General features: G+C 39.5%; 3 protein-coding genes across 5 annotated transcripts in view; 1 reads left to right on the top strand and 2 right to left on the bottom strand.

The window, feature by feature from the left end:
* The window catches only part of LOC120425261 (dynein beta chain, ciliary), a 36,853-nt gene that overhangs the window by 2,282 nt on the left and 7,797 nt on the right, over positions 1-26,774 (top strand). Inside the window, exons 1-18 of one of the 3 annotated variants that reach the window (XM_039589703.2) lie at positions 7,139-7,274; positions 14,185-14,315; positions 14,375-14,830; positions 14,914-15,066; positions 18,812-18,985; positions 19,063-19,100; positions 19,302-19,817; positions 19,872-20,137; positions 20,192-20,643; positions 20,698-21,058; positions 21,121-22,330; positions 22,392-22,664; positions 23,269-23,298; positions 23,421-23,759; positions 24,089-25,287; positions 25,346-25,594; positions 25,652-25,853; positions 25,907-26,619. In XM_039589703.2, the coding sequence (XP_039445637.1) occupies positions 7,162-7,274; positions 14,185-14,315; positions 14,375-14,830; positions 14,914-15,066; positions 18,812-18,985; positions 19,063-19,100; positions 19,302-19,817; positions 19,872-20,137; positions 20,192-20,643; positions 20,698-21,058; positions 21,121-22,330; positions 22,392-22,664; positions 23,269-23,298; positions 23,421-23,759; positions 24,089-25,287; positions 25,346-25,594; positions 25,652-25,853; positions 25,907-26,619 (6,875 nt within the window). In that variant the 5' untranslated portion in view covers positions 7,139-7,161. Of the gene's footprint in view, positions 1-7,138; positions 7,275-14,184; positions 14,316-14,374; positions 14,831-14,913; positions 15,067-18,811; positions 18,986-19,062; positions 19,101-19,301; positions 19,818-19,871; positions 20,138-20,191; positions 20,644-20,697; positions 21,059-21,120; positions 22,331-22,391; positions 22,665-23,268; positions 23,299-23,420; positions 23,760-24,088; positions 25,288-25,345; positions 25,595-25,651; positions 25,854-25,906; positions 26,620-26,774 lie in introns of those variants that run through there. The other 2 variants (XM_039589705.2, XM_052708884.1) reach the window with 2 other exon arrangements.
* Positions 7,041-26,774, bottom strand: part of LOC120425283 (dnaJ homolog subfamily C member 11) — a 51,248-nt gene continuing 31,514 nt past the window's right edge. Inside the window, exon 9 of the mRNA XM_039589735.2 lies at positions 7,041-7,346. The gene's annotated coding sequence lies outside the window, so the exon portion shown is untranslated. The remainder of the gene's footprint in view (positions 7,347-26,774) is intronic.
* LOC120425264 (uncharacterized) lies at positions 11,505-14,143 on the bottom strand. The gene is made up of 3 exons (XM_039589708.2): positions 13,197-14,143; positions 12,682-13,142; positions 11,505-12,621 (listed from the first exon to the last, which is right to left on the bottom strand). Exons 1-3 carry the CDS (start codon positions 13,435-13,437, stop codon positions 12,127-12,129), a joined length of 1,197 nt encoding a protein of 398 aa, XP_039445642.1. The 5' UTR covers positions 13,438-14,143; the 3' UTR covers positions 11,505-12,126.

Below are 26,774 nucleotides of genomic sequence, written 5' to 3' on the forward strand. Positions count from 1 at the left end.
TTCATAACAGACCCGTCGGCGAGCCTTCCGAGCAACGATGCTATGGGAAGGTTTTTCTAATTAACACACAAACTCACTCACACACAGTTATTTTGCTCCACTATTAACTCAACGATCCAAAATGTCAGTGCGTCTTTCGTTCATTATATAGAAATGGCTTTTTCATCGCAAAAAATAAAACCTTATTCGAAACATTTAAACACAATCCACCCGACGCCATGCCTTCCGATCAAAGATGATATAGGAAGGGCTTTGAAAATCACAAAAGAAATCACTTTTCACTCCGAATATTTTTTACGACCACGCGCTCCCTTTGCCAATTATGCACTGATGACGCTGCATTTTCAGAGGGTAATTTTCTCCTCGCAGCACACAATACACGACAAAAATGCGAAACAAAAGGCACACACAAAAAAAATCACTCGCCACTCCGAATATTTTTTACGACCACGCGCTCCCTTTGACAATTATGCACTGATAACGCTGCATTTTCCAGAATTTTGATAGTCATATTTATTCTTGTTATAAACTGGGTGATGAATAGAGAGAACGCGTGACGTGATTTTCGAATGGTCCCATTTTGTGTACATCTACACAGAAAAAAAAAGTTGAATTTTGGAATGTTGAACATTTGGAAGGTTGAATATGTATTACCTATTTTTGGAGTAATATTACTCAAAAAATGTGTAAAAATGTGAACCTGATGAATATTCATCAGAAACTGATGAAAATTCACCAGTTCCTGATGTAATATTACCAGTGATTCCCGTGCACCGCGTTCAACCGCGTTCTCTGTTTTCTGTACTCGATCAAACACCAGCACCGCGTGTGCACGCGTACAAGCAAACCTAAACTCTGCCGTGTATAGGCTGTACCCGTACACGAACCTCAAGTTTAAACCGAACCTTGCACCTCGGGTACAAACCCCGTGCAGGCCGACGACGCAAAAAAAGACAAAAATATTTCCCTCACGCTCCCTCTGCTGTAAAGTGGTGTTTCATTCTCCGCTGCAGTCACGCTACAGTGTTTGCCATAGAGAGAGTGAGAAGCAGTCATTTTTTCGTCTCTTTATACGCTTTTCGCTCGCACGGCGTTGTACCCGAGGTGTGCACCGCGTGTTTACACCGCGTGTAAACATGAGTGCGCCGTGCGGGGAGAACTCGAACATGGTAGCCTGGTGTGTTTGAGGTTCATCTGCACTGAAAACTTGTACGGGGTGTACGGCGTGCGCGCGTTTCGGGAAGACTATATTATATTACACATTTTTTTGCCACAAAATCTGTCACCATTTCCTGATGAATATTACCATCATTTTTTTTCTGTGTACAAAGAAGGAGGCTCTTTAAGCATAAGCATGACTTTTTTCTTGCTGGTAAATGAGCTGTTTTATAATCAGTAGTATGTGTTTTATTTTGCCTAGTTTTTGACATGTTTTGCTGGAAAAGTGTGTGTGTTTTCAAGTTTCGATTGGTTAGATGAGGTTTTTCTTTTTTACGGGTTACGAAGAACTGCGGCGAGAGTGGCATTCTGCAATGTCGCAGATAAATTCACTGCAGCCAACCTGTAGCTATTCCAGGTCCAGCAAAAAAACATCACTAATTCTAGATAAGCTTATCCAACAAACAGAGAAGATTTTCATTAAACCAATAGATTTTCAAACGGATTCCAACAATAAAGACAGCTACTGGATGGATTGATTCCATAAATAACATCCATTCATAATTATAAAAAATGACGATCTCACCTTCAACTCTCTTGACTACAACTCCAGTTCCTCAAAAGCAACTATTTTTTCATTCTTGCGAAAAAAAATTAATTATCGATAACAATACTCTCTACTTTTGGCGAACAGTAAATTGGTTCCACTTTGACAGTTCAAAATTGAGGCCGTTTTGCGAACCACTTTTCAGCACCCAAGTTATAATCAGATATAAAGCGTTCAAATTTTATTTTTAAGTCAAACGCACTAAGGTCGCTTTAGTTAACTAAGTTAATAAACTTTAAAAAAAATAAAAACATAAACTTTAGGGAAAATTTGTTAAAAGTAATAATTATGCCTCAAATTCTTTAAACTAGTTTTGTTCATACAACTATCAATTCATATTGCATTTTAAACTGAATTGAAAGCACGAATCAAAAGTGAAAAAGATTACTTAGAAAAGTACGCAAATTACTTAGAAAACTTGCTGGGCTGATATACGCTGCTATGCAGTTGTTTTTTACCATTGCTATGGAAACGTCAACTTCCCGTAGATTTTGAAATTTTCCAAACAATACGTCAAATTTCTAATTCGATTACTTTTACATTGTAGAAGATCAGATTGATTTCCATTGATTCAAATTCCTAAGCTATGTGCATTGCAATTGGGCGTAATATTCAATATTTGACTCTTTTAAAATGTTAGCCTTAATTTAAAAATTTTAAAATATTTTTTTCAAATAGTTCGGAAAATTTCACGAATGTTTCATGCTTTAACATTGAAAATCAGACCATAAGTTGCTGAGATATCGACATTAGAAAATGGTGGGCTGTTTGGGTGAGACTTCGAAAACTTCAATTTTCCTGTTTCTATTTCTTTAAGCCGCTTAACAACTAGAAGTACAATGTCTTCTTCAATGTCTCTTAGACAATTTTATAGTAAATTTTCTGAACTTTAAAAAATATTTGTAGAAATGGTTACTCATGGTCACTATTTTTAAAAATCAAAAAACTGCAAATATTTCGCTAAAATCAAACATTCGGTGGCTATATCTTGAAAATATGTGAAGTACTTTTCGATTGTTAATTCAATTTTACATTCAAAAATTTTTTTTTTGCAATTCCGTCGTGAAACTATTTACTTTTCCTGTCAATCTTGAACGACGAAATAGCCTACTTTTCTGTACCAAAAATAACAGAATCGAATAGCAACACTTTTCAAAATAAATGCTGAAAAGTTCTACTTTTCAGCACTCAAATGGGTGCTGAAAAGTTGAACTTTTCAGCACTTGTTTCGAAAAGTAACACTTTTCAACATTGTTTTGATTTAAATGATTTATTGACAAAATACATGAAAAATTGACATAAAATTTCACTCAGTGTGTATTTTTTTGGAATTGCAAAAAATGTTGTATGGAACTCGTTGCAAAACTTGATTTTTTCAGCACTCTTCGTATTTATCCAACTCGGTGAACCTCGTTGGATAAATGTACGACTCGTGCTGAAAAAATCCTCTTTTTGCAACTTGTTGCATAAACTACTATTAAGCATTTTTCAAAAATTCATAACATGGCGGAAGATTTTTTTTACCATGTTTCTCTGTAGCTCAAAAGTTGCGGATTTTTGTCCCCTAAACTGCCGTTCTACGCATAATTGTCCCATGTCATTTTTGGACGATTCTGACTTTTTATCACATTTAAGTTGAGTTTTACGTATGTTTTCCGAAAAACACATAAAATCTAGTACTTTGTTAAGAACATCATTGAAAAGAACACCAAGTTTGTTTGTCCCATCGTTGAACTTCTACGCATAATTGTCCCACCAAGTATTTTCTAACACGAAATCATGAGTTTTACAAAGCATTTTATCTTGTTTACCTATTTATCTGCAAGAGGATTACAAATAAGGGTGATAAAATGTTAACCGGGGTGATTAGGGAATTATGGGGCGCATAGGGACCCACGGGACAATTATGCGTAGAAACACAGAAATCGATCGAAAAATTTCAATCGCGTTTTTCACAGTTGTCCTTTTTTGAACATGGGACAATTATGCGTAGAACGGCAGAAAAACATATCAAAAAATATCGAAAATCAAAAAATACGTATTTTGGGAAATTGAGTTTTTGTGAAAAAAAAAGTTGATTAAAAAATCTGCAATTTTCCGTGTACCTATTTTTTCTCAATAGTACTCAACAATACCTACAACTTTGCCGAAGACGCCAAATTGATCAGAAAATTCACTCAAAAGTTACAGCTGTTTGAATATTTACGTACCATTTTTGTATGGACAGCAGCCAACATTGTATGGAGACTTGTATGGGTGAACCAATAACACAAAATAGCTTCTTTGGTCATAGGGAAGGCCCCCACAAAGTTTGAGCCAAATCAAAAAATTACAAATAAAATCCATTTCCGGTTTTGGTAGAGAATTGCTCACATGGTTTATGGTTGTGCCCCTATGAAAGCTTGATGACCACCGCGACGCAATATGCCAAGTAGCTACCACGTGGTTCAAATATTTGCAACAACACACAAATTTCCTATGTGAAGATTTAAAATACGACTAAATATTATCAGGATTGCTCGAAATGATCATTCCCTATAGTGCAAGGGCGGATTGAAACCAAATATTCCAGCCGTTTCTCATCCACGAGGTAGCTGCCTGACATATGCCTGACATATGCCTGACAAAACCGTTAATTCCGGAGACATCGGATGTTTTGTCGATGCGCCAGCTCTAGGTACAACGAATCCATCTGCTTCGTTCCTCTTCGGCCTGACCATACCACAAGTTGGCGCTTGATTTTCCCAGACCTGTAGGAGCGTTTGACCCAGCTACGTAGCCCAGTGGTAACGCTTACGCCTCGTAAGCGGTAGATCGGGGTTCAAATCCCGGCTCGGACCAACACAACTGGTGATCTTTTTCCCTTCTGGAATCGATTGCTTAGTAAAGGGAAGGTAGTGTATCGTCACAAGCTGGACCTTATCACGACACCTTAGGGAGGCAACCTATGGAATGTTAACATTATCATGTTAACATTAAGTTGAGAATGAAATTGCCACTGAAAAACATCGCTTTGTAAATGCCGGCCCCAATACTCTTCAAGGGTGTTCCTCTCAGAAACTGGGAAAGATTTACTTTTTTTTACTGTAGGAGCGTTTGAACAAAAAATCCAAATTTTCCATAGTAATTTCCATGTAAAGTTTAACCCTGATGCACGCAACCAGTTTACAACCAAATGCACCCCTACAAGAGAAACCATACTAAAACTTGATCGGAGAACTTTTTAAAAAACGTACCAACCCTAATCCCCACACAAGCACACACATTTCTTCAGAATTTGATTTTGAGTCAATAAATATAAATGCAGATCTAACAGGTCTATTGGAGAAGTTTATTTTTCGAGTGATTTTAAAGCCTTTCCTCAGTGAGGAAGGCAAAAAGTGCTGTTATATCCCATATAATATATTTAACTCTATTGAGAGTTTATGAAATTGAATCCTAAACTTTAACATGCTACATTGTACACAACAATCGATTCAACTTTTCTTTCTTTCGTGCCAATTGACGCTAATGTTGATCGAAAGGGTAACCAAACTGGTCCACCCAATTACTGTCATCCTCATCATTAATCAGTGAACCGAAACTGCTACCACCCATCCCCAATTGTTGGCAGCTCAATTCGTTCATTCATTCAATATGGAAATCGAATGGGGTTTTCCCCCTTTTATACACTATCACACCAATGACCGTGATTATAGCCTTTTTCCCAGGTCGTCGCGACGTCATTAACAAACACACACACACACACCTACCAGTCGTGGTCCCCAAATGGTGAAAAGCCGCACCAAACAGCCACCTGTTGGAGCCATTAATTTGAGGAGCGAAAAAAGAATGAGCGGATGTTTCTGTTTGAGTTACAATCGGATGTGTGTAAATTGATTGTACTTTCGCTGCCAAACATTTGCTTGGTATGAATTCAAACCAGGCGTACAGTATGTTTGGAGGTTGTTTGATGAGTTGCGTGTGAAAACAGACGGAGTTTCACGGCATAAAGGAAAGTTTTATTGACAAAAACTTTTATATGATTAATCGTATTGGCATGCTACAATGTTGGACAAGAAATGTTGTTGCAATGTTTACTAAATTTTACCTCGACTGACGGTAATTCATTTTTTTATACCGTAAAACGGGGTGACTTTGATAGCCGGGGTGACTTTGATAGGTTTGCGATTTTCCTGTAAAATGAAGAGAACAATTAAAATACGTAAGGAATGGTTCAGAAACATACTGACCGTGGTAGAGAAGTGTTCGAAGTACCTCAAGAAGAACTTTTCATAATTTTTTTAAAGGTTTATAAAGTTAGTTAACTATAGCTAAGAAAAGGTTCATGGAAGTCATTATTTTAAACTTCTCAAAGTGTCATGATTTTCTCAATGAACATGATTTTTAATCGTAAAACGGAATGTATTTTCGGATTCTTTGGACAATTTTCCACTAGGAGAAGGTTAAATAAGTTTGTAAATAATAAATAATATGTGTTTTTGAAACACAATTAAAAAAAATCTCCAAATTTATAGGCAATTTCAGTTGAACAAATTTCATGTAAAATGTGAAAACTTGTGATTCGTGCTTCGAATTCAGTATAAAATGCAATATAAATCGATAATTTTATTAACAAAACTAGTTTTAACAAATTTCAGGCAAAATTTCAACTTTTTAACAATTTTACCTAAAATTTATATGTATTTTGTTAAAAAGCTTATAAACTTAGTTAACTTAACATAAACATTGATTTTTTTTCTTACAAACTATATCAGCTACTTTAGTGATGGTACATTTAGCGTACAAATAAAGTTTGAACATCTTAAATATGATTTTAACAAGAAAAACTATGATTATCAAAGTCACCCCGGAATTAAAACAAAGAATTTTTAACGTAACTATTTTTCTAAACACTATTGAAAAAACATTTTTTCCAAAATAGTGCATGGACTTTGTGTGGCCTACCCCAGTACATGTTTTAAAAATAATAATCTTGAGAAAAATCTTACCTGTTGGAAAATATTCTAAAAGCAAATTGAAATCCTATCAAAGTCACCCCGGTTTACGGTAATTCAAATAGTTCATTACAATTTCACGATGACAATACGTTACCTTGAAAAAATAAATATGACTACATTAGGATGAAACCATAACCGTTGTTATATTTAAATGTCATTACGCGTTTTAGAACATGCTTTTTCTTCGCAAGACTTTTCTCAAAACAAATCAAAGATGAATGCGCCCCGATGACTAATAGTTTCGTGTTTTATTGCTTCTCTCCCTTTAATTCCGCAGTACAAAAACACACCACCAAACAGGTTAATAGCAGCTAATAAATAAGCCACCAGATTTTCGCACCGTCGTCGTGGTAGTTGTCCTAGCTCTAAGACACCCCCACTAGCAGCAGCAGCACCATGGAGGGAGCCAGTGGAAGCAGCAACTCGGATCCCCGGTTCGAGTTTCTCGGGTCGTTTGTGCAAAAAACGCTCAAGCTGAAGCCGGAAAAATGGCACCGTTTAGTCACGCTGTAAGGAGCCCTCTCTCGCGAAAATCTTTCCTACATTTCTTGTTACAGTAGTAGAGCAATTCTCTGGGAAATCTGAGAAAAAGACGTTTTCCATGATTTTTTCTAGCACACACATTTCCATACTATTCTAATGTTTGACTATCCCGAGCAGGGGTAAATAACACGGGAATACCAAATTTTGGTATTACTTGGGCAAATAACAGGGACCAAAATGTGCCCTTGGTTGCCCAGGAATAGATGGTAAAATACCAGAAAATCATACCAAAGTCAAGTATGTGGAAGGGCACAACAATACCAAACCATGTTATTCCAAGGGTAAAATAATACCTCAAATTAACACCATTTCAATACCAAGTTGGTATTGCCATGGTTATACTTTTAGGTATTCCCGCTTACTTGGAAAATCAGATTTTGGTATTCCTGTGGTCTTCCACACACATGATTTTGGTATGATTTCATGGTATTTTACCATCTTTTACTGGGCAACTAAGATCACATTTAGGTCGCTGGTATTAGCACAAGTAATACCAAAATTTGGTATTTTCATACTATTTTTAGTGCAGTAGTTACAGTTGGTGAAAAACGGAAATGATCCATATGCAAAAGCCAAATCTACTCATCCGCTGATTTCATGTTGTTCTTAGTGATATTTTTTATCACATCGAATGCATTTGTCATTGATAAACGGCCTTTGCTTGAAGTTCTTGAAGCTTCTGAAAAATAACAAGATTGAAAAATAAGTGTTATTAAAATGAAACTGGATTGAAATTTACCAAAATTATTTCTCTTAGAGAAATTTCAACGATTTAAAAAAAATCTTTGTGGGTATTTGAAAAAAAATAAATCAGCTTCAACATTTTTGGGTTTCAAGCCATTTTAGCGCAAAATTGATTATCTCGACAAAATTTATGAAAAAAATTCCCATAGTTTCAGAGGAATTACATGAAACAGCTCAATACCAAAATAATACCACAATGTGGCATCCTGACTTGGACAATTTTCCACAATTTCAAGTCATTTCTTTAGGGGGTATATCAAAAATGTTTAAAATCAAGTTTGAAATTTGCGGTTTTCAATGAAAGCATTCACTTTGAGACATCGTCTTCGCGCAAAATTAATTATTTTGTCAAAATTGGTTAAAATTTTCCCATAGTTTCAGAGGAATTTGATAAAATACTGTAATACCATAAGAATAATAAAAAATGGTGTTCGGCCATTGCAATTTTGCAATATCAAAACAATACCTTTAATTGGTATGATACCACATTTTGCTCTTGCATAATCCTTAAGACAAATTTTAAAGTGTCCAGGAATACCAAAATTTGGTATTGATACCAGAGAAAGGTATCATTACGCATTTCCCTTGTTATTTACCCAGGCTCGGGATACGCAAAAATGTCGAGACAAATAAAACTCTAAATAAATATTTATTTATTGTTAATGACTAGTAGGCCATACATAATTCATTCGAAAACAAAATATTTGCAAAATATCTCGATTTTGTTTTACAAATGTAAACCTTTCACACCTTTTATGTCCATGCCCATCGGAGTAAGCGGGATACTCTCAATTTTTACATTTGTTTATACTGCCGCTCTAATCTAGTCCGTCCCATATGTAAAAAGTGGATGCTGAGATAACGCCGTGAGAAGGCCAAAAAATGTTGCACCATTTTTCACATTTCCAATCAACATTTTTTGCTAAATTTTTATACAATTATTTCAATATTAGTTCAACAAATATTTCTAACATAAATTTGTATCATAAAACTTAAAATTCAGAGATAAATTTGTGTTACACTAAAACCCCCGTTTACGCGCAGGCGTTTCGCTTTTTGTTTGGTTGATTTCTCGAAAACAGTGTAATGTTTTTACATTCTTTTGAAAGCAATTTGTAGATCTGCACAAGACCTATAAATCGCTTTAAAAAGATTGCAAAAATATTGCGTCGTTCCAGAGAAATCGACGAAATACAAAGCGTAACGCCTGAGCGTAAACCGGGGTTTTAGTGTATTTTCATACTAGAACTGACTTGCCTTTATTATTCTATAAATAAAGGCTAGTCAGTCAATGATATCAAGGTAGGCTTGAACATTTTCACAAGAAGTTAAACTGTCATTTCAAGGTTTGTTTAAGTAATTTCCAAGTAATTTTCACAAATAATATAAAATTACGTTATTTTATGTTTATTTCAGATTCATTCATTTATAGTGAAGTTCATAACTATGAAAATGTAATCATAAATGAGACTAAACGAGACAAGAGATATTTGAGTGCGTGTCTCAACGTCTAGACCGTTGAAATTTAGTGATCCACAATCTACGTTTACTGGAAGTAGAGCCTTTTCCAGAACTATGACCAGTGCAATTCATTCATGATTGAATAGAACTTATTTTATGGAATATTACTCATAATGGTATGTAGTTACTTGTTTACTATTGAGTCGTGGTTGTCCCTTGCATGAAAAAAGCACAAATGGTTTTAAATATTACGCATCAAAATTTATAAATATTCTTGCAGATATCTGGAGTTTTTTTTTGAAAAGGATCAATAAACCAAATTTTCAGTTTTTGCTTTTTGGGTGTTTTTCAATACCCCTGACTCAAGGCGGTTCTAAAAACACCCAAAAAGCAAAAACTGGAAATTTGGTTTATTGGACCTTTTCAAAAAAAAACTCCAGATATGAACTACTAATAATCTTTTTTAAGTTCTGCGGGTTCATAGAAACATAGTCCTTGAAATTTAAATGGGTTCACGTTAATTCAATCGATTTATGAGACATTTCTTTAGAAGGAACTGACTTGCATTTATTTTGCATATGGGACAGCACGAAAGTGATTTTTATTTTGGAGTTTTCAGAACAAACATCATTTTTTTATTAAATTGGCGCAAAGTACATGTAAAAACAATGCTTTTGCTATGTTTGTCTCAAAAATGACCAAAATACATATGGGACAGACTAGATTAGAGCGGCAGTATAGGACGTAATAAAAAAAATATCGAGATATAATCAATTTAATCCATGTTTTACAGTCAAACAAACAGACAAAATATAAATTATTTGTTCGAAATAGTCAACATAAAAAAAAACAATCTAGCACTTTTTGATATCCAGAACTTGTAATTTGTGCAAAGTACAGAGAAAAGTCAGATTATGGACTTATTCATGGCTAAGCAATATAATTTTTCGAAACATGTAATTTTGCAAAAAAAAAATCATGACAACATCATTTTCAAATTTCTATCAAAATGGACAATAATAAACAAATGGTGCTTCAGGTCAAAACACGAATAGCTATATTTATCACAGCAGATAATAGTACTAGTGCTTTTTAGACATTTTAGGTTAATTAATAGTATTAAAAATAACAAATAGTCCGTATTTGCATAGATCTAGTAAAATTCACAAAAACTTTAAAAATTAAGAGACATCTTGTTTTAACATATGGGTCATTTTCCGCCAACTCACACAGCAGTTTTCTCGACCGATTTTTCGATTTCCGTGAAACTTTGCTCTAAGATATAATTCCTGATTACGGTACGACCACACACAGTAAACTTTTTAAAATAACGTGTTTTTTGTAACTTTGAAGGGCAACTTTTTAGAGTGTATCTATTTTCAAAGTTATAGAACAAACAAAACAAATAAAAACGATACATAAAGAATACATAAGGGTTAAGCATATTTTCTCCACGAGTCATTAGAATTATATATAGAATTTTTTTTTGAAAAAGTGAATATTTGGAACATTCTTTAAACCAGTATTCGTGTGCTTTAAAAGTTTCTTTTTCTTTTTTTGTTCACCATTTAGGCGTTTGTTGTGGCTTGTGCATTGCTAGAATAAAAGGGATTTTTCTCCATCTCCTTATGATATTGTTAAGGGGTTACATGCATGTAGAAAATCACAAAATTTTAAATTACAGAATACTTGTTAAATCCACTCAAAGGATGATTTTTAATCACTCCTGAAAGTTTCATGAAGATATTTCATGATTAAACTGAGTAAGAGACGATTTAAGCAAAAATTTTGCCATGTGCAAAGCGGGCTGTCAAACTTTGTTGGCGTTTTTCTCTAAACCCCGAGTTGATTTACGGGTGCCACGATATCTCGAGATGGGAAGGACCAAATTGACTGAAATTTGAGGTGAATACTTTCAAGATGTATCCCGTGTGCATGACGAAGCCCAATTTTCAGAATTTGCTTTTTAGAAAAATACAAAAATGAAAAACTTTTGGTTTTTTTTTTCATGAAAAACGCAAAAATATTTTTATCTTTTTTTTAAATAAACTTTTTGAAAATCGGGCCTTGTCATGCACACAGGACTGGTTTAACGAGTCTTCACCAAAATTTTTAGCCTATTTGGTCAAGACAGTGTTGAGATATCGTGACACCCGTTTTTTGAAATTGTTAACTTGAAATTGCTATATCTCGGCAATGGTGCAACCAAATGTCTTCAAATTTGATTTGTTAGTAGGTGAAAATGTATATTTTAATGCCCTGAAAAAAGAATTAAAAAAGGTGAAGTGTGTGCTCATACTAACCTCCGACTTTTTGTCGATATACATGTATGTAACCCCTTAACCTGATATTGCAACAATCCAGAAAAAAATGTTTGATAAAGATGTAAATTTATGAATAAATGCACAATTATTGTTATAAATCATACAGAAATGTATCATTACGCGGTCCGAATCATTTATTATTTATTAATGTAATTTTTCTCTTTTCATTGGTTTAGAAAGTGTAACAAATATTTTCGATAATAGAAATAATTTAACCGAATCTGCCTTCAAGTAATTTAGCTCTTAATTCAAACAGAAATCTTTTCCTTTGGTCAAAATGTTTTTCTCATTATCCGTTTCTCGGTCTCTTATCCAAGTAGTACAGTCCGTTCATGTTAGACCCAAAAGCATCCATAACCTCTTTGGGCAGCGTGCCACGTTTCAAATCTTTGTGCAGGCAACAGTGAGTCTTTCCCCTCACTACGTCATCATCAAAGTGCCAAGAGTAATTTTCACAATTATTCATGTTGTTGTTGTTTTTGTTTTGAACACAAAATGTGTCAGCTGGCGAACTGTACGGGTCATTGTACACGAAAAATATCATTTCCTCTTCGACATTCCTTCCAGCTAATCCAGGAACAACGCCTTTGTTTCTGTTTATGACGACTTTCCAAAACCATTGAGGAACTTCTATTTTAGCTCCTGCTTGATTCAAATAAATTTTGTTTTTCTGGAATGGGTTGTACAAAACTCCGTCATAGATATCAAATGTTTTTGTTTTGTCAATTGCGAACTCGGAAACCATTTCCTCTAACTTGTACCAGTTACCACGAGAGTTGATGGTCTAAAATGGAAAACATTTGTGAATATCAAACATAATTTAAATATCCAAAAAGAAGCCTACACTCCACTCTGGGGCACAGTTACCGTACAAATACGTGGCCAGTTTCCACGTGTAAACGGGAGCATCACGGTCTGGGAAAAGATGCCCCCTTTGGAGGTATTTGTCCTTGGTCAACTTAATTCTGGGATTATTTCGCTGATTTTCCTGCGTGTACAGATCGTGGTAGTTGATCTTGCAACTAAACGAAGTAAACTCCTTCTCTACTCGAGGCACTTTCCCGTATTTGTTGAATGAACCACCCAAGAGCTGATGATTCGTGTAGATCACCGAACAGTCCTTATCGTTGTAGCAAACATCATAATACGGGATGAAATCGGATTTGACCGTGAACCCGATTTTGTATAGATAACCCGTTTGCGCGCAAGATTGTTTGGTTTTTATGTAATTAACAATCGGTGGTTTTTCTTTACAAACAAAGTCTTGAGCCTTGATTTTGCTGCTGCATTGAATCGTCTGTATTGCTATTAAATAAAATTGTCATTTGAAAAAAAGATACATGCAGCGTTCATATTTACCATTGCCACAACCGATGTAGATTAGTTCCTTGTCCTTCCAATTAAAAACCCCTTTAGTGGGTGCTTTCAATTTCAAAGCTTTTGGTTCCAAAATAATTCCATACTTTGAATCTTTCAAGTCCGTTACTGCAATCGCACACGTATACTTGGCAATGATAACCGAAGTGGCATTTATCGCATAATAATTGGGCCAAAAAACGATTATAAGAGCAAACTTCCTAAGAACACCAATCAAATCCATGACTTTACCTGTTCTGAATTTGCGCTCAGACACTGCAGTTTATATACTGTACTGGAAAAAAACGCCAAATCAATTTGCATAAGGCAAATAATTGAACAACATTCAGTTCGATAATGGTTTGGAGAAACAAACGAGATCATCTCCATTAAAGATGCACTTCACTATTCAGTTTCTTTCACACTTTTTGCTTAATCGAAACAGATATTTTCGATTTGCATTTAGATTGACCGGAACAAATGTTTACAAAAATTGCATTGTAAAGGCAGCATTTTTTATCTGCCATGATTTTATCCATGATCTTCAGTATCGTTGAATAATATTGGACCCGAGATTTGATAATACTTAATACCACCCTATTTTTTATGAGAATCGATGAATCTTGGTAATTTATTTGAATTTTGTTCGAAATTGATAGGAAAAGTGCTTTTTTCGTCATTCCAGAGTTCATAGTTCAAATAGTGAAGTGATGATAATATTTTTCCTGTTCGTACCACTGATTTAAATCATAGAACTATTTAGACATTTGTTTGAATTGGAAAGATCGAATGCTGTTAGTAATGGCAAAAAAACACATTCAAAGCATTAGCTAAACACGTCCTTTTCTTCAAGACCACAGAGAATTGCTCGGTAAAGTATTAAAGTAGAGTAGCTATAAGAGTAAGACAGTGCGGAACGCTTTGAACTGTTAAGAAATGGTGTCATTATCTGTGGTGAAATGAATCCTTTCTCTTCTGGTCGCGTTTGCAGAGAGGAGCACAAAGCAGTTATGAAGGAGTTCTTTGATAATCACTCGTCACTGGTTTTGATCATCATTCTTACCCCCTCGGCACAATTAATTCCCATCGTGAGTTTTCCCATTGCGGCGCTCAAGAACAAAGGTAATTATCGTAGAAGGGGGATTTCCTAGAGCACTACTCATTGTCGATTGTCGTTGCAGGAGTTTATTTCGTCAAGAAGAACACCATCGAGGTACCCCGCGAAGGTTGCAAGGATTGTCTCGTGGTCGGTGATTTGGCCACCCGTACGATCGACCAGCTGTCCTGTCTCGTCGACGAGATCTTCGTCCCGCTGCTGTCCAATCCGGACAACCACGAGGGATGGCCAGAAATGGTCGCGCAAGACGTCCAAAAGCAGGTTCACAGCCTCAAGAGTACCGTCTATCAAGTCCAGGGTCAAGTTAGTGGACAGACCGTTCTACCAATGCCCGTCGGAGTTGATAAATGTGTGCAAACCGCCAAAGAGCTGGTTGTCAACGCGGAATGCTCGATCAATCTCTACCTCAAGAGTGCGATCGAGGGCGTTGTTATCAAGTGGGCCACCCAGGTGAACGACGTTATGCTCGAGACCAGTTCGAACGCCTTCAACGGGGGCCAAAATCCGGTACCGTCCGTCGGTGGGTATTCGTCGGCCCCCCTCTCTGCTGCTAAGTCCCTGGAAAAGTTTCAAACCCAAATTGATGCATTTTTCCCCATTCAGAAATCAACTTTTGGAACAACCGTCTCAAAAATCTCACCTATATCTACGAACAGCTGCGCCACGAGCGTATCCGCAGCATGGCACTCATTCTTGAATTCACCGACAGTGCTTACTACCCTTGTTTTAAGACACTCTTCAAGAACGTAGTTACAGGTGAGTTTCGGAAAGGCTCTTGCGTTGTACGGAAGTTGCAGGACTGCGCCGGAACTGGGTGTAGGAATTGAGTGCGAGTACTCGTGAATAACTATTTCAATAACTACCACACTTTAAAAAACATGTCGAAATTGTTTTTGAAAAAAGTTTCTCATTATTTGGGTCGAAATCGCACCTTTACAAACGACTACGCATTTTTAGGTTAACTAACCATATATAATTATTTTTAAACCAGCACTTTATTATGAATTTATATTTATTCAGATTTTCTTTTCCATGCACATTTATTCAGTTAAAAAATAATATTGAGTGTCCAATCACAATCAGTGACTTTTCACCTGAATTTTAAATAATTTTTAATATTTTTTAATTTTTATTTTGTACTAGCTACTTTCATTTATTCGTGAAATATTGTATTCAGTGATTTCAAATGTAGAAGGTCCTACATTTACAAAAGGGAAAGCTGGAACTTATCACGAAACCTTAGGGAATGCGACCTTTGAAATGTTAACATTAACCTTAACATGTTTGCATTAAGTTAGGAAAAAGCCACTGAACCCGCTTTGCAGATTTTTTTCAGAATGATTTATGTAACATATCTAAAACTGGTCAATTAACCACTAACAGGATTCTGAGGTATAATCTTTGGAAACAAAATCGGAACTCGGTATTTTAATGGGACATAAAGCACCATGCGTCTCCAGCCAAATTTGGAGGAATATTATGCTAAACAAACATTAATTTTTCATACAAATAAAATTCTATACATTTCAAAATAATGTTGTTGTTGTATGTTGAAAACAAAGCAAAAAAATGCGACAGGTTGCAAAAAGAAGAAATCGTAATGAATGATAAAAACTAACTTAACACTGGAACGCCCAACGCATGTCCAACTTACACGGACGCCCAAGCCTCCCAAAAAAGGTGGAACGGTAACTTCAACTCGCTGGTTTTCGGACCTAACTCAACCAATCAAGATGATTCTTCTTTCCAGTGATTTGTTAGGATGTCTAGATGATTCTAGAACTTTGCAGAGCTTAATTTGAACAAATCTGTAATTTCTGCGAACGAAAACAGCGTTCCACCTTTTTTAAAACGACTGCCTCCGCGGAATTTTCGGCGAATTTTTTTTACACGCGAAAAAAAAAGTTGGCACGATGTTTTTGATCGCAAAAATTACAAATTTGATCAAATTAAGTTCTGCAATGTTCTAGAATCATCTAAACATCCTAACAAATCACTGGAAAGAAGAATCATCTTGATTGCTTGAGTTAAGCCCGAGAACTAGTGAGTTGAAGTTACCGTTCCAACTTTTTTTGAGCCTATTTATTTTTTATAATCGTACAAAAAATGCTAGCTGTGGACCCCCCGAGAACTTGACATTTTTTTTATACATTTGTATTGGTTGTTTCCGTTGTGCTTAAAGGAAATGGCAATGCACCAGGCGCTTCCATATTCTTGTAGATGGCTCATATAATTGGGAGGAGGCGCATGTTTTTTTTTTAAATTGTTCGATTTTTTATGTTAAAAAATTTACCTACTTCTCGTCAGTCCGCGTGGACATAAAATCAAATTCTGTCGATTGCATCGGATTCGGGGATGCCTTTTCTCTGAGGAACCGATGAGATATTGTGAATCCCTTGACACAAGTTTTGTTTTGTCGAGTAGTGTAAGTATATGCAGAAATTTAGTTACGTTCCTCACTATGATTTAACGCATTTTATTCCAACTTAAAACTAATGATGAAATAGCAAAAAATGGAAAAGATGACTGAAAAATATAAAATAAGATTATTATCAAAATCCATACAGGTTGTAAAACAACCCTCATGCTTTCAGAAAAAAAATAATTTGAGATGGAAACCAAAACCTAAAAAATATATAATATCGAAGATTTTTTTTTAATTTCGTTTTTGCCTTCCTTACTGAGGTAAGGCTATAATTCTGCTCTAAAAATGAACTTTTGAAAAACAGGTCAAAGACTTATATTCATGTATACCTATCGACTCAGAATCGAAAACTGAACAAATGTCTGTGTATGTGTGTGTATGTGTGTGCGTATTCCCCTTGGTACTCAAAATTTTTGCCAAGTTTTCTCGGCACTGGCTGATTCGATTTGAGTCAAACAAGTTGCATTCGATCCGGTTTGGTACCCCATACTGCACTATTGAATTGTTTGAAGATCCGATAAGTAGTTCAAAAGTTACGTAGAAAAAAGTGTCAGAGTTGCGAATCAGATCTCACTAAAATGCATGTAAACTATGTCCAGACCCATCACCCGACCCATCGTTGGTTAGATAATCGAAAGACCTTTCCAATGAGTCCAAAACATTGACGATCTGGCAACCCTGTCTCGAGATATGACCACTTAAGTGATATTTATGTACATTTTTGAAACCGGATCTCACTTAAATGTATGTAAACTATGTCGGGATCCATTATCCGACCCATCGTTGGTTAAGTAATCAAAAGACCTTTCCAATGAGTCTATAACATTGAAGATCTGGCAACCCTGTCTCATGTTATGACCACTTTAGTGATATTTATGTACATTTTTGAAGCAGGATCTCACTTAAATGTATGTAAACTATGTCCGGATCCATCATCCGACCCATAGTTGGTTAGGTAATCAAAATACCTTTCCAATGAGTCCAAAACATTGAAGATCTGGCAACCCTGTCTCGAGATATGACCACTTAAGTGATATTTATGTACATTTTTGAAGCCGGATCTCACTTAAATGTATGTAAACTATGTCCGAATCCATTATCCAACCCATCGTTGGTTACGTTATTAAAAGACCTTTCAAATGAGTGCAAAACATTAAAGATCTGGCAACCCTGTCTCGAGATATGACCACTTAAGTGATATTTATGTACATTTTTGAAGCCAGATCTCACTTAAATGTATGTAAACTATGTCCGGATCCATTATCCGACCCATCGTTGGCTAGGTTATCAAAAGACCTTTTCAATGAGTACAAAACATTGAAGATCTGGCAACCCTGTCTCAAGTTATAACCACTTAAGTGATAATTATGATCTTTTTTGAAGCCGGATCTCACTTAAATGTATGTAAACTATGTCCGGATTCATCATCCGACCCATCGATGTTTAGGTAATCGAAAGACCTTTCCAATGAGTACAAAACATTGAAGATCTGGCAACCCTTTCTTGAAATATGACCACTTAATTGATATTTATGTACATTTTTTAATGCCTATGCTATGTCCGGTTCCATCATCCGACTCATCGTTGGTTATAACCTATAGGTAATGAGTTTTTCCCATGAGTCCAAAACATTGAAGATCTGACAATGCTCAGTTTCAAGTTTTGACCGCTTAAGTGACATTTGTGTACTTTTTTTATTGAGAAATATATGGAATTTGTGTCCAACCCCATCATATCACCAAATGTTGATAAAAAGTGAGGAAGGCACCAACCACATAGGTGGATTAAGTTAGTTTTTTATTTTGATTAAACATTATTTTTAAACGTAACATAAAATTCCAAATTCACAAATTAAATTTTGTGAAGATTTAAATTAAATTCACGGCTGTAATGTCAATTTGGTCCGCATATTTTCTATCAATATCAATGGTAAGTCCAACTCGAAACTCAACTCAGGTAAACCAGCTGCTATCGGTAGGAAAATTTCAACGAAAGTCGAAAACCTTCTTCGAGTGTACATGTAACCAAACTTTGTCCCCCAAACTCTTCCTCCCCTTCCCCATCTTTCTCTTCCAGCACTGGCCGAAGCACGGGACATCACACTGTACCTGAACCCGCTGACGCGCCACTTCCAGCAACTGGAGGACACCGAATTTTCCGAGAGCAAAGTTTTGCTCAAACCGTTAATGCACGTCGTTTGTCTCATCTGGTCCAACTCCATGTACTACTGTCACTCTGCTAAATTAATTGGTAAGAGTTGGGATTTGGAGGGGGTTGATTTTGAGACCGGGGTGATATTAAGTAAGTTATCTTTTGTTTCATTGCAGTATTGCTAAGACAAATTTGTAACTTGATTATACAACAGGTAGGATATCGTTTCATGCTAGATTGGAGCTAGGTTTTTTTTACGGTAACAGTAATATTGATTCTACCTTCCGTTGCAGCTCAAATAGTGCAAATGTATAATTTCTATTTGCAGCATTGTCTACATATGATTATGCAATGCAATCTGCTTTTTAGTAATAGAATTTAGTTATATGTTACATAATTAAGTCTCTCACCACAGGCAAAACGCTTCCTGGACCCGTCCTCGATCTTCCACAGCGACATCGATGAGGCCATGCAGCGCATTTCGCTGTCGATTCAAATTCTCAAGTACTTCCGTACCGTGTACGACGAGTACAAGGATAACATCGCTCCGTTTTTTAAAGACCGCCCTGTGGTCAACTGGACTTTCCACCCGAACGCGGTCTTTGAACGATTCAATGCGTTTCTCGAACGACTGTTCACCATCCAGTGGTTCTTTAATACGGTGATCGAGTTTTTAAAGCTTGAGAAGGTTGAAATCGGAGGCCTCAAGGGGCGCGCCCTGAGCGCCCGGATCACGGGCGTCTCGGTGGAGTTCAACCAGTGCTTCTCGGTGTTTGCGTCCAAGACGTACGACGTGCTGGATCCGGACGATCCCACGTTCAAGGAGGACTTTGTCAAGTTCCAGGATCGCATCCTGGAGCTGGACCTGAAGCTGGCGGCGATTCTGTGCCAGGCCTTCGACGACTGTCACAACCTGGAGAGCGTCTTCAAGGTGAGGGGGAGGATCTGAAGATCAGACTTACTTTACAATTGTTCTAAATTGCAGTTGATCAGCATCGTCGGAACGGTGCTGGATCGGCCCAAGATCCGTGAAGAATTCACCGGAAAGTATCGCCAAATTTTGTACATGATCGACGAGGAGCTGAGTACCTGCGAGGACATTTACGAAATGCAGATGGAGCACTACCGCAAGGATGGGCACATCTTTGTCGACCGCAGTGCTCCCCCAGTGACGGCATGTATTCGTTGGGTACTGCAGCTGACGAACCGTATTACGACGCCCATCAAGCAGTTCCAAACTCTGCAGCATCCGTAGGTTCCCTAATCTTGAATAAAAGAACCTCAGCTCATACGATCTCATTTCAGGGTGGTCCAATCCGAGGAGGGTAGCTCGCTGGTAGTTCGCTACAACGAGCTGATCCGAAAGCTCAAAGAGTTTGAAAAGTCCATCTTCGACAAGTGGGCCGTCACGGTCGAGTCCACGATCGAGGAAAATCTGGACAAACCGTTGATCGTGCGGAAGCGCAACAGCTCCGAGCTGGTGCTGAACTTCAGCCCCGATCTTTTCTCGATCCTTCGGGAAGTTCATTATCTACGGCTGATGGAAATTGCGGAAATTCCGGAGCGCGGTCTGGAATTCTCCGAAAAAAGCAACATCTTTCGGTCGTACACTCTGAACTTGGAGAAAACGATCGAGTGGTACAACAAGATCCGGCGCAACTGCACCGCAGTTGAGCTGGAACTCATCAAGGGCGAGATCAAGATGATCGACGAGCTGCTGGAGCGCGCAACGGACGAGCTGACGTGGAACTCGGAAGGTTGCGTAAGGTGGTTTTGGGTGAAGGATTGAGCGAACGGTTTTGTCGTTTCAGATGTCACCGAGTACATGATGAAGATTCGCCAGCCCGTTGATCAGCTTCAGCAGCGCATGAACAGTATCCAGAACAACCTGAAGGAGATTCGTGCGCTGATGTCTCTATGGGCCAAGGCGCCCCTTTTCGAGCGGAAGGACTCGAAAAAGGACACCGTCCTCTGTTTGGACGAGCGCAACGATCGCAAGAGCAAACGGTACGCCGAACTCGAGTCGGCGGCCACCAAAGTGCACCAACTGTTGGAGGCGAACATGCATCTGTTCGAGATGCAGGACAAGCAGGACGACCCGAACTGGGTCAAGTACGTCGTGTTTGTCGACAACATCATACACGAGAGCTTACTGTTTATGATTGGAATTAGGTGATGATGCGGCATTGGGGGGTTTGCTTGAGGATGAATTTTAATACCAATTTCAATTCCAGCATGGGATACCTTGTTGAGAACATGGATCCTGGCAATAATCTAGCACCGTTGTTTGAGTCTAGGCTAGAGCTTCTAGAGCCAGAGTTAATGTTTGTTCCATCGCTTAATCCCACGGATCCGAATGGGTTCAACTTTTTACTGGCCGCACTGGTAGACGATATTACGCACATGTCCTCGTTGATTCCACGGCTGCTGAAAAGTGCTGGCGAGACTTACGAGCAGAAAATTATGAACATAACTGACATACAGGAGATGAAGATAGAAGTGCTGCAGGGCGTGGATAAGGTTATCCAAGAAGCAGCCCAATTTTGCGGAGACTTTGAACGCTACAGCTATTTGTGGCTCGAGGATCGTGAATACAGCATGGAGATATTTTTGGAGTACGGTCGACAGCTGGAGATGGACGAGCTAGAGCTGATTGCGAACAAGGATCCGGAAGCACCGCAGCCTTGTCCACCCACCATAGAAGCGTTCCGTGAGCAAATTGACCACTACGAAGCGCTATACCTGGAGATCGAGAAGATTGAACCCTTCCAGATTTTTAACGCTTGGTTTCAGGTTGATGTTAGACCATTCAGGCAATCTCTACTGAACATTGTCAGAAAATGGGGTAACATGTTCAAGGACCATTTAGTTACAAATGTGACGTACAGCCTGACGGATCTGGGCAACTTTATCCGCAAGGCCGACGAAGGACTTCTGCAAGTGGTGAAGGAAGGTGATTACGACGGACTGGTCAACATAATGGCCTACCTGTTCCACGTCAAGGAGCGCACCGCCACCACCGACGAAATGTTCGAACCCATGAAGGAGACCATCGAGCTCCTCAAGTACTACGACATGGACATCCCCGAGGAGGTCAATGTGTATCTGCAGGAACTACCTGAACAGTGGGCCAATACCAAGAAGATTGCACTCACTGTTAAGCAGCAGGTTGCACCGCTGCAGGCGAACGAAGTCGTTGGCATCCGCAACAAGATAGCCGCATTCGATCTGCACATTGCTCTGTTCCGGGACATTTTCCGCACGTACGATTTCTTCAAGTACGAAAACGCCGAACCCTACATCCTACTGAACCGTATCAACGGAGACATTGAACGACTCGAACGGGACATGTCCATCATCCAGGAGTCCGGCAGTCTTTTCGAAGTGCCGGTTCCCGAGTTTAAACTGCTCCGCCAATGCCGTAAAGAGATGAAAATGCTCAAGGTAAGCCGAATTCTCCCCCTTTGAAACAGTCCTCCCAATACAAAATCCTCCCCCTTTCCAGCAACTCTGGGACTACGTGTTCATCGTACGCACCAGCATCGAGGACTGGAAGACGACCCCGTGGCGCAAGGTGGACGTCGAAAACATGGACATTGAGTGCAAAAAGTTCGCCAAGGACATCCGCCTGCTGGACAAGGAGATGCGCTCCTGGGACACCTACATGACGCTGGAGGCGACCGTCAAGAACATGCTGACGTCGCTGCGAGCCGTCGGCGAGCTGCAGAATCCAGCCATCCGCGAGCGCCACTGGAATCAGCTGATGTCGTCGACGAAGGTTTTTATATTGGAAACGATTTGATTTTAATCATTCAATTTTTCCGCAAATCGCGACAATCGAGGGCGATTCCCGCGACGAATCCCTTCAACTGTTTACGAGCTGCGAACGACGTGCACGAGTTTTTGAAAGTATTCCGCACATTGCAGATGTACGATATAGACGCTTACTCGCAACAGCACCGCCACGTGGTTAAACGTAACAAGTAAACAACCGGAAGTCTTTTCCAAATCACATGCAAATCAAACGGTTCTTGCTCACGCGAACACATCAGAGTGAAAAACAATTACTTATTTGATTACCCCCTCCTCGGTTGTTATACCGTAAATGCACATCTAGTCCCGTCTTGGCTTATTCCGTTTACATGCCACGCTGTTGTCCAACCGTCTCGTGCACTTAATGTGTGGAATATTTTCATTTCCTTGTTTTTATTTTATTTGTTTCGTTGATTACTTTTCTTCATACTGCTTTGTATATAATGTTCAATGTTTTGTTTTCTTCTTCTCTTTAATCTTCCGAAACCAAACTCTCACTTGATTGTTAAAACCATTGTAAATACACGTGTCCATGGCTAAACCTGTACATATTGTTATCTACCTTCCAGAGTTTAGCTAATCTGCCGCCCGAGATTACCGTAAGTTGGTTCTGTGCTGTGTAAATAAGCTTTCTCGTTCTCCGTGGATATGTTTGAATTTTGAGAGAATCGTATCGAACTCAGCTAGTCCCCCCGCCCCCTAATCAATCTCCCGGTTTTAGGTTCAATTCATAATGGATAAAAACACCACCCTGTCGGACCTGCTCGCGCTGAACCTGCACGAGTGCGAGGAGGAGGTCAAGAACATCGTGGACAAAGCCGTCAAGGAAATGTCCATGGAGAAGATCCTGCGCGACCTGAACACGACCTGGTCGATCATGGAGTTCGAGCACGAGATTCACGCCCGCACCGGCTGCTCGCTGCTCAAGGCGTCCGAGGAGCTTATCGAAACGCTGGAGGAGAACCAGGTCGTGCTGCAGAACTTGATGACGTCCAAGTTCGTGGCCCACTTTCTTGAGGAAGTTTCTTCTTGGCAGAAGCAGCTTACAACCGCCGATAATGTAAGCTGATACGGCTCTGTGGATAATAAACTCGACATTTTTTTTCAGTTGATTTCAGTAAAAGCTTCAGTTTCGTCAAGGTATGGTAGATTTGGACACCCGCAACATGCTCTAATCGACAGAATTCCTTTTTATTGTACCATACCATTTATACCAAAAATTTACAATTTTATTTATTTGCAGGAAATTTATTAAAATTAAACTCTGTCTATCGGAGCATGTTCCGAGAGCCCAAATCTATCATAACTTGACGAATCTGAAACATCAACTTCAAAAAATGTCGAGTTGTGTAAGTGAATAGATCGTTACATACCGTTGATTCGTTCCAGGTGATAACCGTTTGGTTCGAGGTGCAGCGCACCTGGACCCACCTGGAGTCCATCTTCATGAGCTCAGAGGACATCCGTAAACAGTTACCCATCGATTCGGCCCGCTTCGATCAGATCGACACTGACTTCAAGGTGATGATGGAAGAAATGTCCAAAACATCGAACGTTATTCACGCGACCAACCGCGATGGTCTCGTCGAGAAACTCGATGGTCTCCAGGGCCAGCTGACTCTCTGCGAGAAAGCTTTGGCCGAGTATCTGGAGACGAAACGACTGTACTTCCCTCGCTTTTACTTTGTCTCATCCGCCGATCTGCTGGACATCCTCAGCAACGGTAACAGGCCCGAAGTGGTCTGCAAGCATCTGACCAAACTGTTCGATTCGATCGCCAAGTTGAAGTTCCAATCAGAAGACGATGGAAAGGTGAAGCAATCGCTCGGAATGATCGCGAAAGATACCGAGTACGTCAAGTTCTTCGAGATTTGTGGATGCACCGGAGCCGTCGAGGTTTGGCTCAACCAGGTGCAGAACTCGATGCGAAGTTCACTGCGAAGTTACATCGCCGACGCCGTCGTAGCGTACGAGGAAAAACAGCGAGAACACTGGCTGTTCGACTATCCAGCGCAGGTATCCCTGTGCGGAACTCAAATCTGGTGGTCCACTGAGGTGAACATCGCCTTCAGTCGACTAGAGGAAGGCTACGACAACGCCATCAAAGATTACTACAAGAAACAAATTTCCCAACTCAGCACACTTATAACGCTGCTGCTAGGCGAACTGACGAGAGGCGATCGTCAAAAGATCATGACCATTTGTACCATTGACGTACACTCGCGTGACGTCGTCAGCAAGCTGATTCAATCGAAGGTCGAGACTGCCTCCGCTTTCCAGTGGCAGTCGCAGTTGCGCCACCGTTGGGACGACGTTGAGAAGGACTGTTTCGCCAACATCTGCGATGCCCAGTTCGTCTATAGCCACGAATATCTGGGAAACACACCCCGTCTGGTGATCACTCCACTGACCGATCGATGCTACATTACGCTAACGCAGTCCCTGCATCTGGTCATGGGTGGAGGTCCCGCTGGACCGGCTGGTACGGGCAAAACCGAAACCACCAAAGATTTGGGCCGTGCCCTCGGCATCATGGTGTACGTGTTCAACTGCAGCGAGCAAATGGACTACAAATCTTGCGGAAATATGTAATATCGTATAAGTCGTATATAATATCGAAAATATATAATATTTGTCTATTTGTAGATACAAAGGACTAGCCCAGACCGGTGCCTGGGGTTGCTTCGACGAGTTCAACCGCATTTCCGTCGAGGTGCTGTCCGTCGTTGCTGTACAGGTCAAATCCGTTCAGGATGCCATACGCGACAAAAAGGACACTTTTGACTTTATGGGCGAGATAATCGCGTGCGTCCCAACGGTGGGCATCTTCATCACCATGAACCCCGGCTACGCTGGTCGTACCGAGTTGCCGGAGAATCTTAAGGCTCTTTTCAGGTATGTCGTTTTGGAGCGGTCCTTACCTACGTAACTACTCTAGATTCCTCCTTTCAGACCGTGCGCTATGGTGGTTCCCGATTTTGAGCTCATTTGCGAGATCATGTTGGTAGCGGAAGGTTTCCAGGACGCCCGCGTACTGGCCCGCAAGTTCATCACTCTGTACACGCTGTGCAAGGAGCTGCTCTCGAAGCAGGATCACTACGATTGGGGTCTGCGTGCCATCAAATCGGTGCTGGTCGTCGCCGGTTCGCTGAAGGTAAGCTCACCAAGTCGCGGACTAACCGCTCAAATTACTAACTTTACTTGTAGCGTGGCGATCCCGGACGCCCGGAAGAGGAAGTGCTGATGAGAGCGCTGCGTGATTTCAACATTCCCAAAATTGTGACAGATGACATGCCTGTGTTTATGGGTTTGATCGGTGATCTATTCCCGGCGCTCGACGTCCCCCGAAAGCGCGACATGGAGTTTGAAAAGACGGTCAAGCAAGCCACGCTGGATCTTGCGCTGCAACCAGAGGACAACTTTATCCTAAAGGTCGTACAGCTGGAGGAACTGCTCGAGGTGCGGCACTCGGTTTTCATCGTTGGCAACGCCGGTACGGGCAAAACCCAAGTTTGGAAAACACTGTACAAAACCTACCAGAACATCAAGAAGAAACCGGTCTTCAACGATCTCAACCCGAAAGCGGTTACCAACGACGAGCTGTTTGGAATCATCAATCCGGCGACCCGCGAGTGGAAAGACGGTTTATTCTCCGTGATCATGCGTGAGCAGGCCAATCTACCGGGGGACAACCCAAAATGGATTATCCTCGATGGTGACATTGACCCCATGTGGATTGAGAGTTTGAACACCGTAATGGATGACAATAAGGTGCTGACGCTGGCGTCAAACGAACGCATCGCGCTCACACCTTTGATGCGATTGATTTTTGAGATTTCCAACCTGCGCACAGCTACGCCGGCCACGGTATCACGCGCCGGTATTTTGTACATCAACCCGCAGGATTTGGGCTGGAATCCGTAAGCTTAGAAAAACACTAATTCAGCAGGCATTCCGTTGAGTTCCCTGCACCCAAATTGAAAAGAATACTGAATTACCTGAATTACTTGTCAGAGTGTTAGGATTCTTTCGTTTGGGTGTGGTCACCTCATTGCATTGGCAGTCGATAACTCGA

This window comes from Culex pipiens, chromosome 2, assembly GCF_016801865.2.
Source record: "Culex pipiens pallens isolate TS chromosome 2, TS_CPP_V2, whole genome shotgun sequence".
Taxonomy (NCBI): Eukaryota; Metazoa; Arthropoda; class Insecta; order Diptera; family Culicidae; genus Culex; species Culex pipiens.

Coding starts and splice junctions, on each gene's coding strand:
- LOC120425264 (XM_039589708.2), bottom strand. CDS start 13,437: ATGGATTTGATTGGTGTTCTTAGGAAGTTTGCTCTTATAATCGTTTTT. Junction 13,143..13,196: donor CTACATCGGTTGTGGCAATG/GTAAATATGAAC, acceptor TTTATTTAATAG/CAATACAGACGATTCAATGC. Junction 12,622..12,681: donor ACTGTGCCCCAGAGTGGAGT/GTAGGCTTCTTT, acceptor TTTCCATTTTAG/ACCATCAACTCTCGTGGTAA.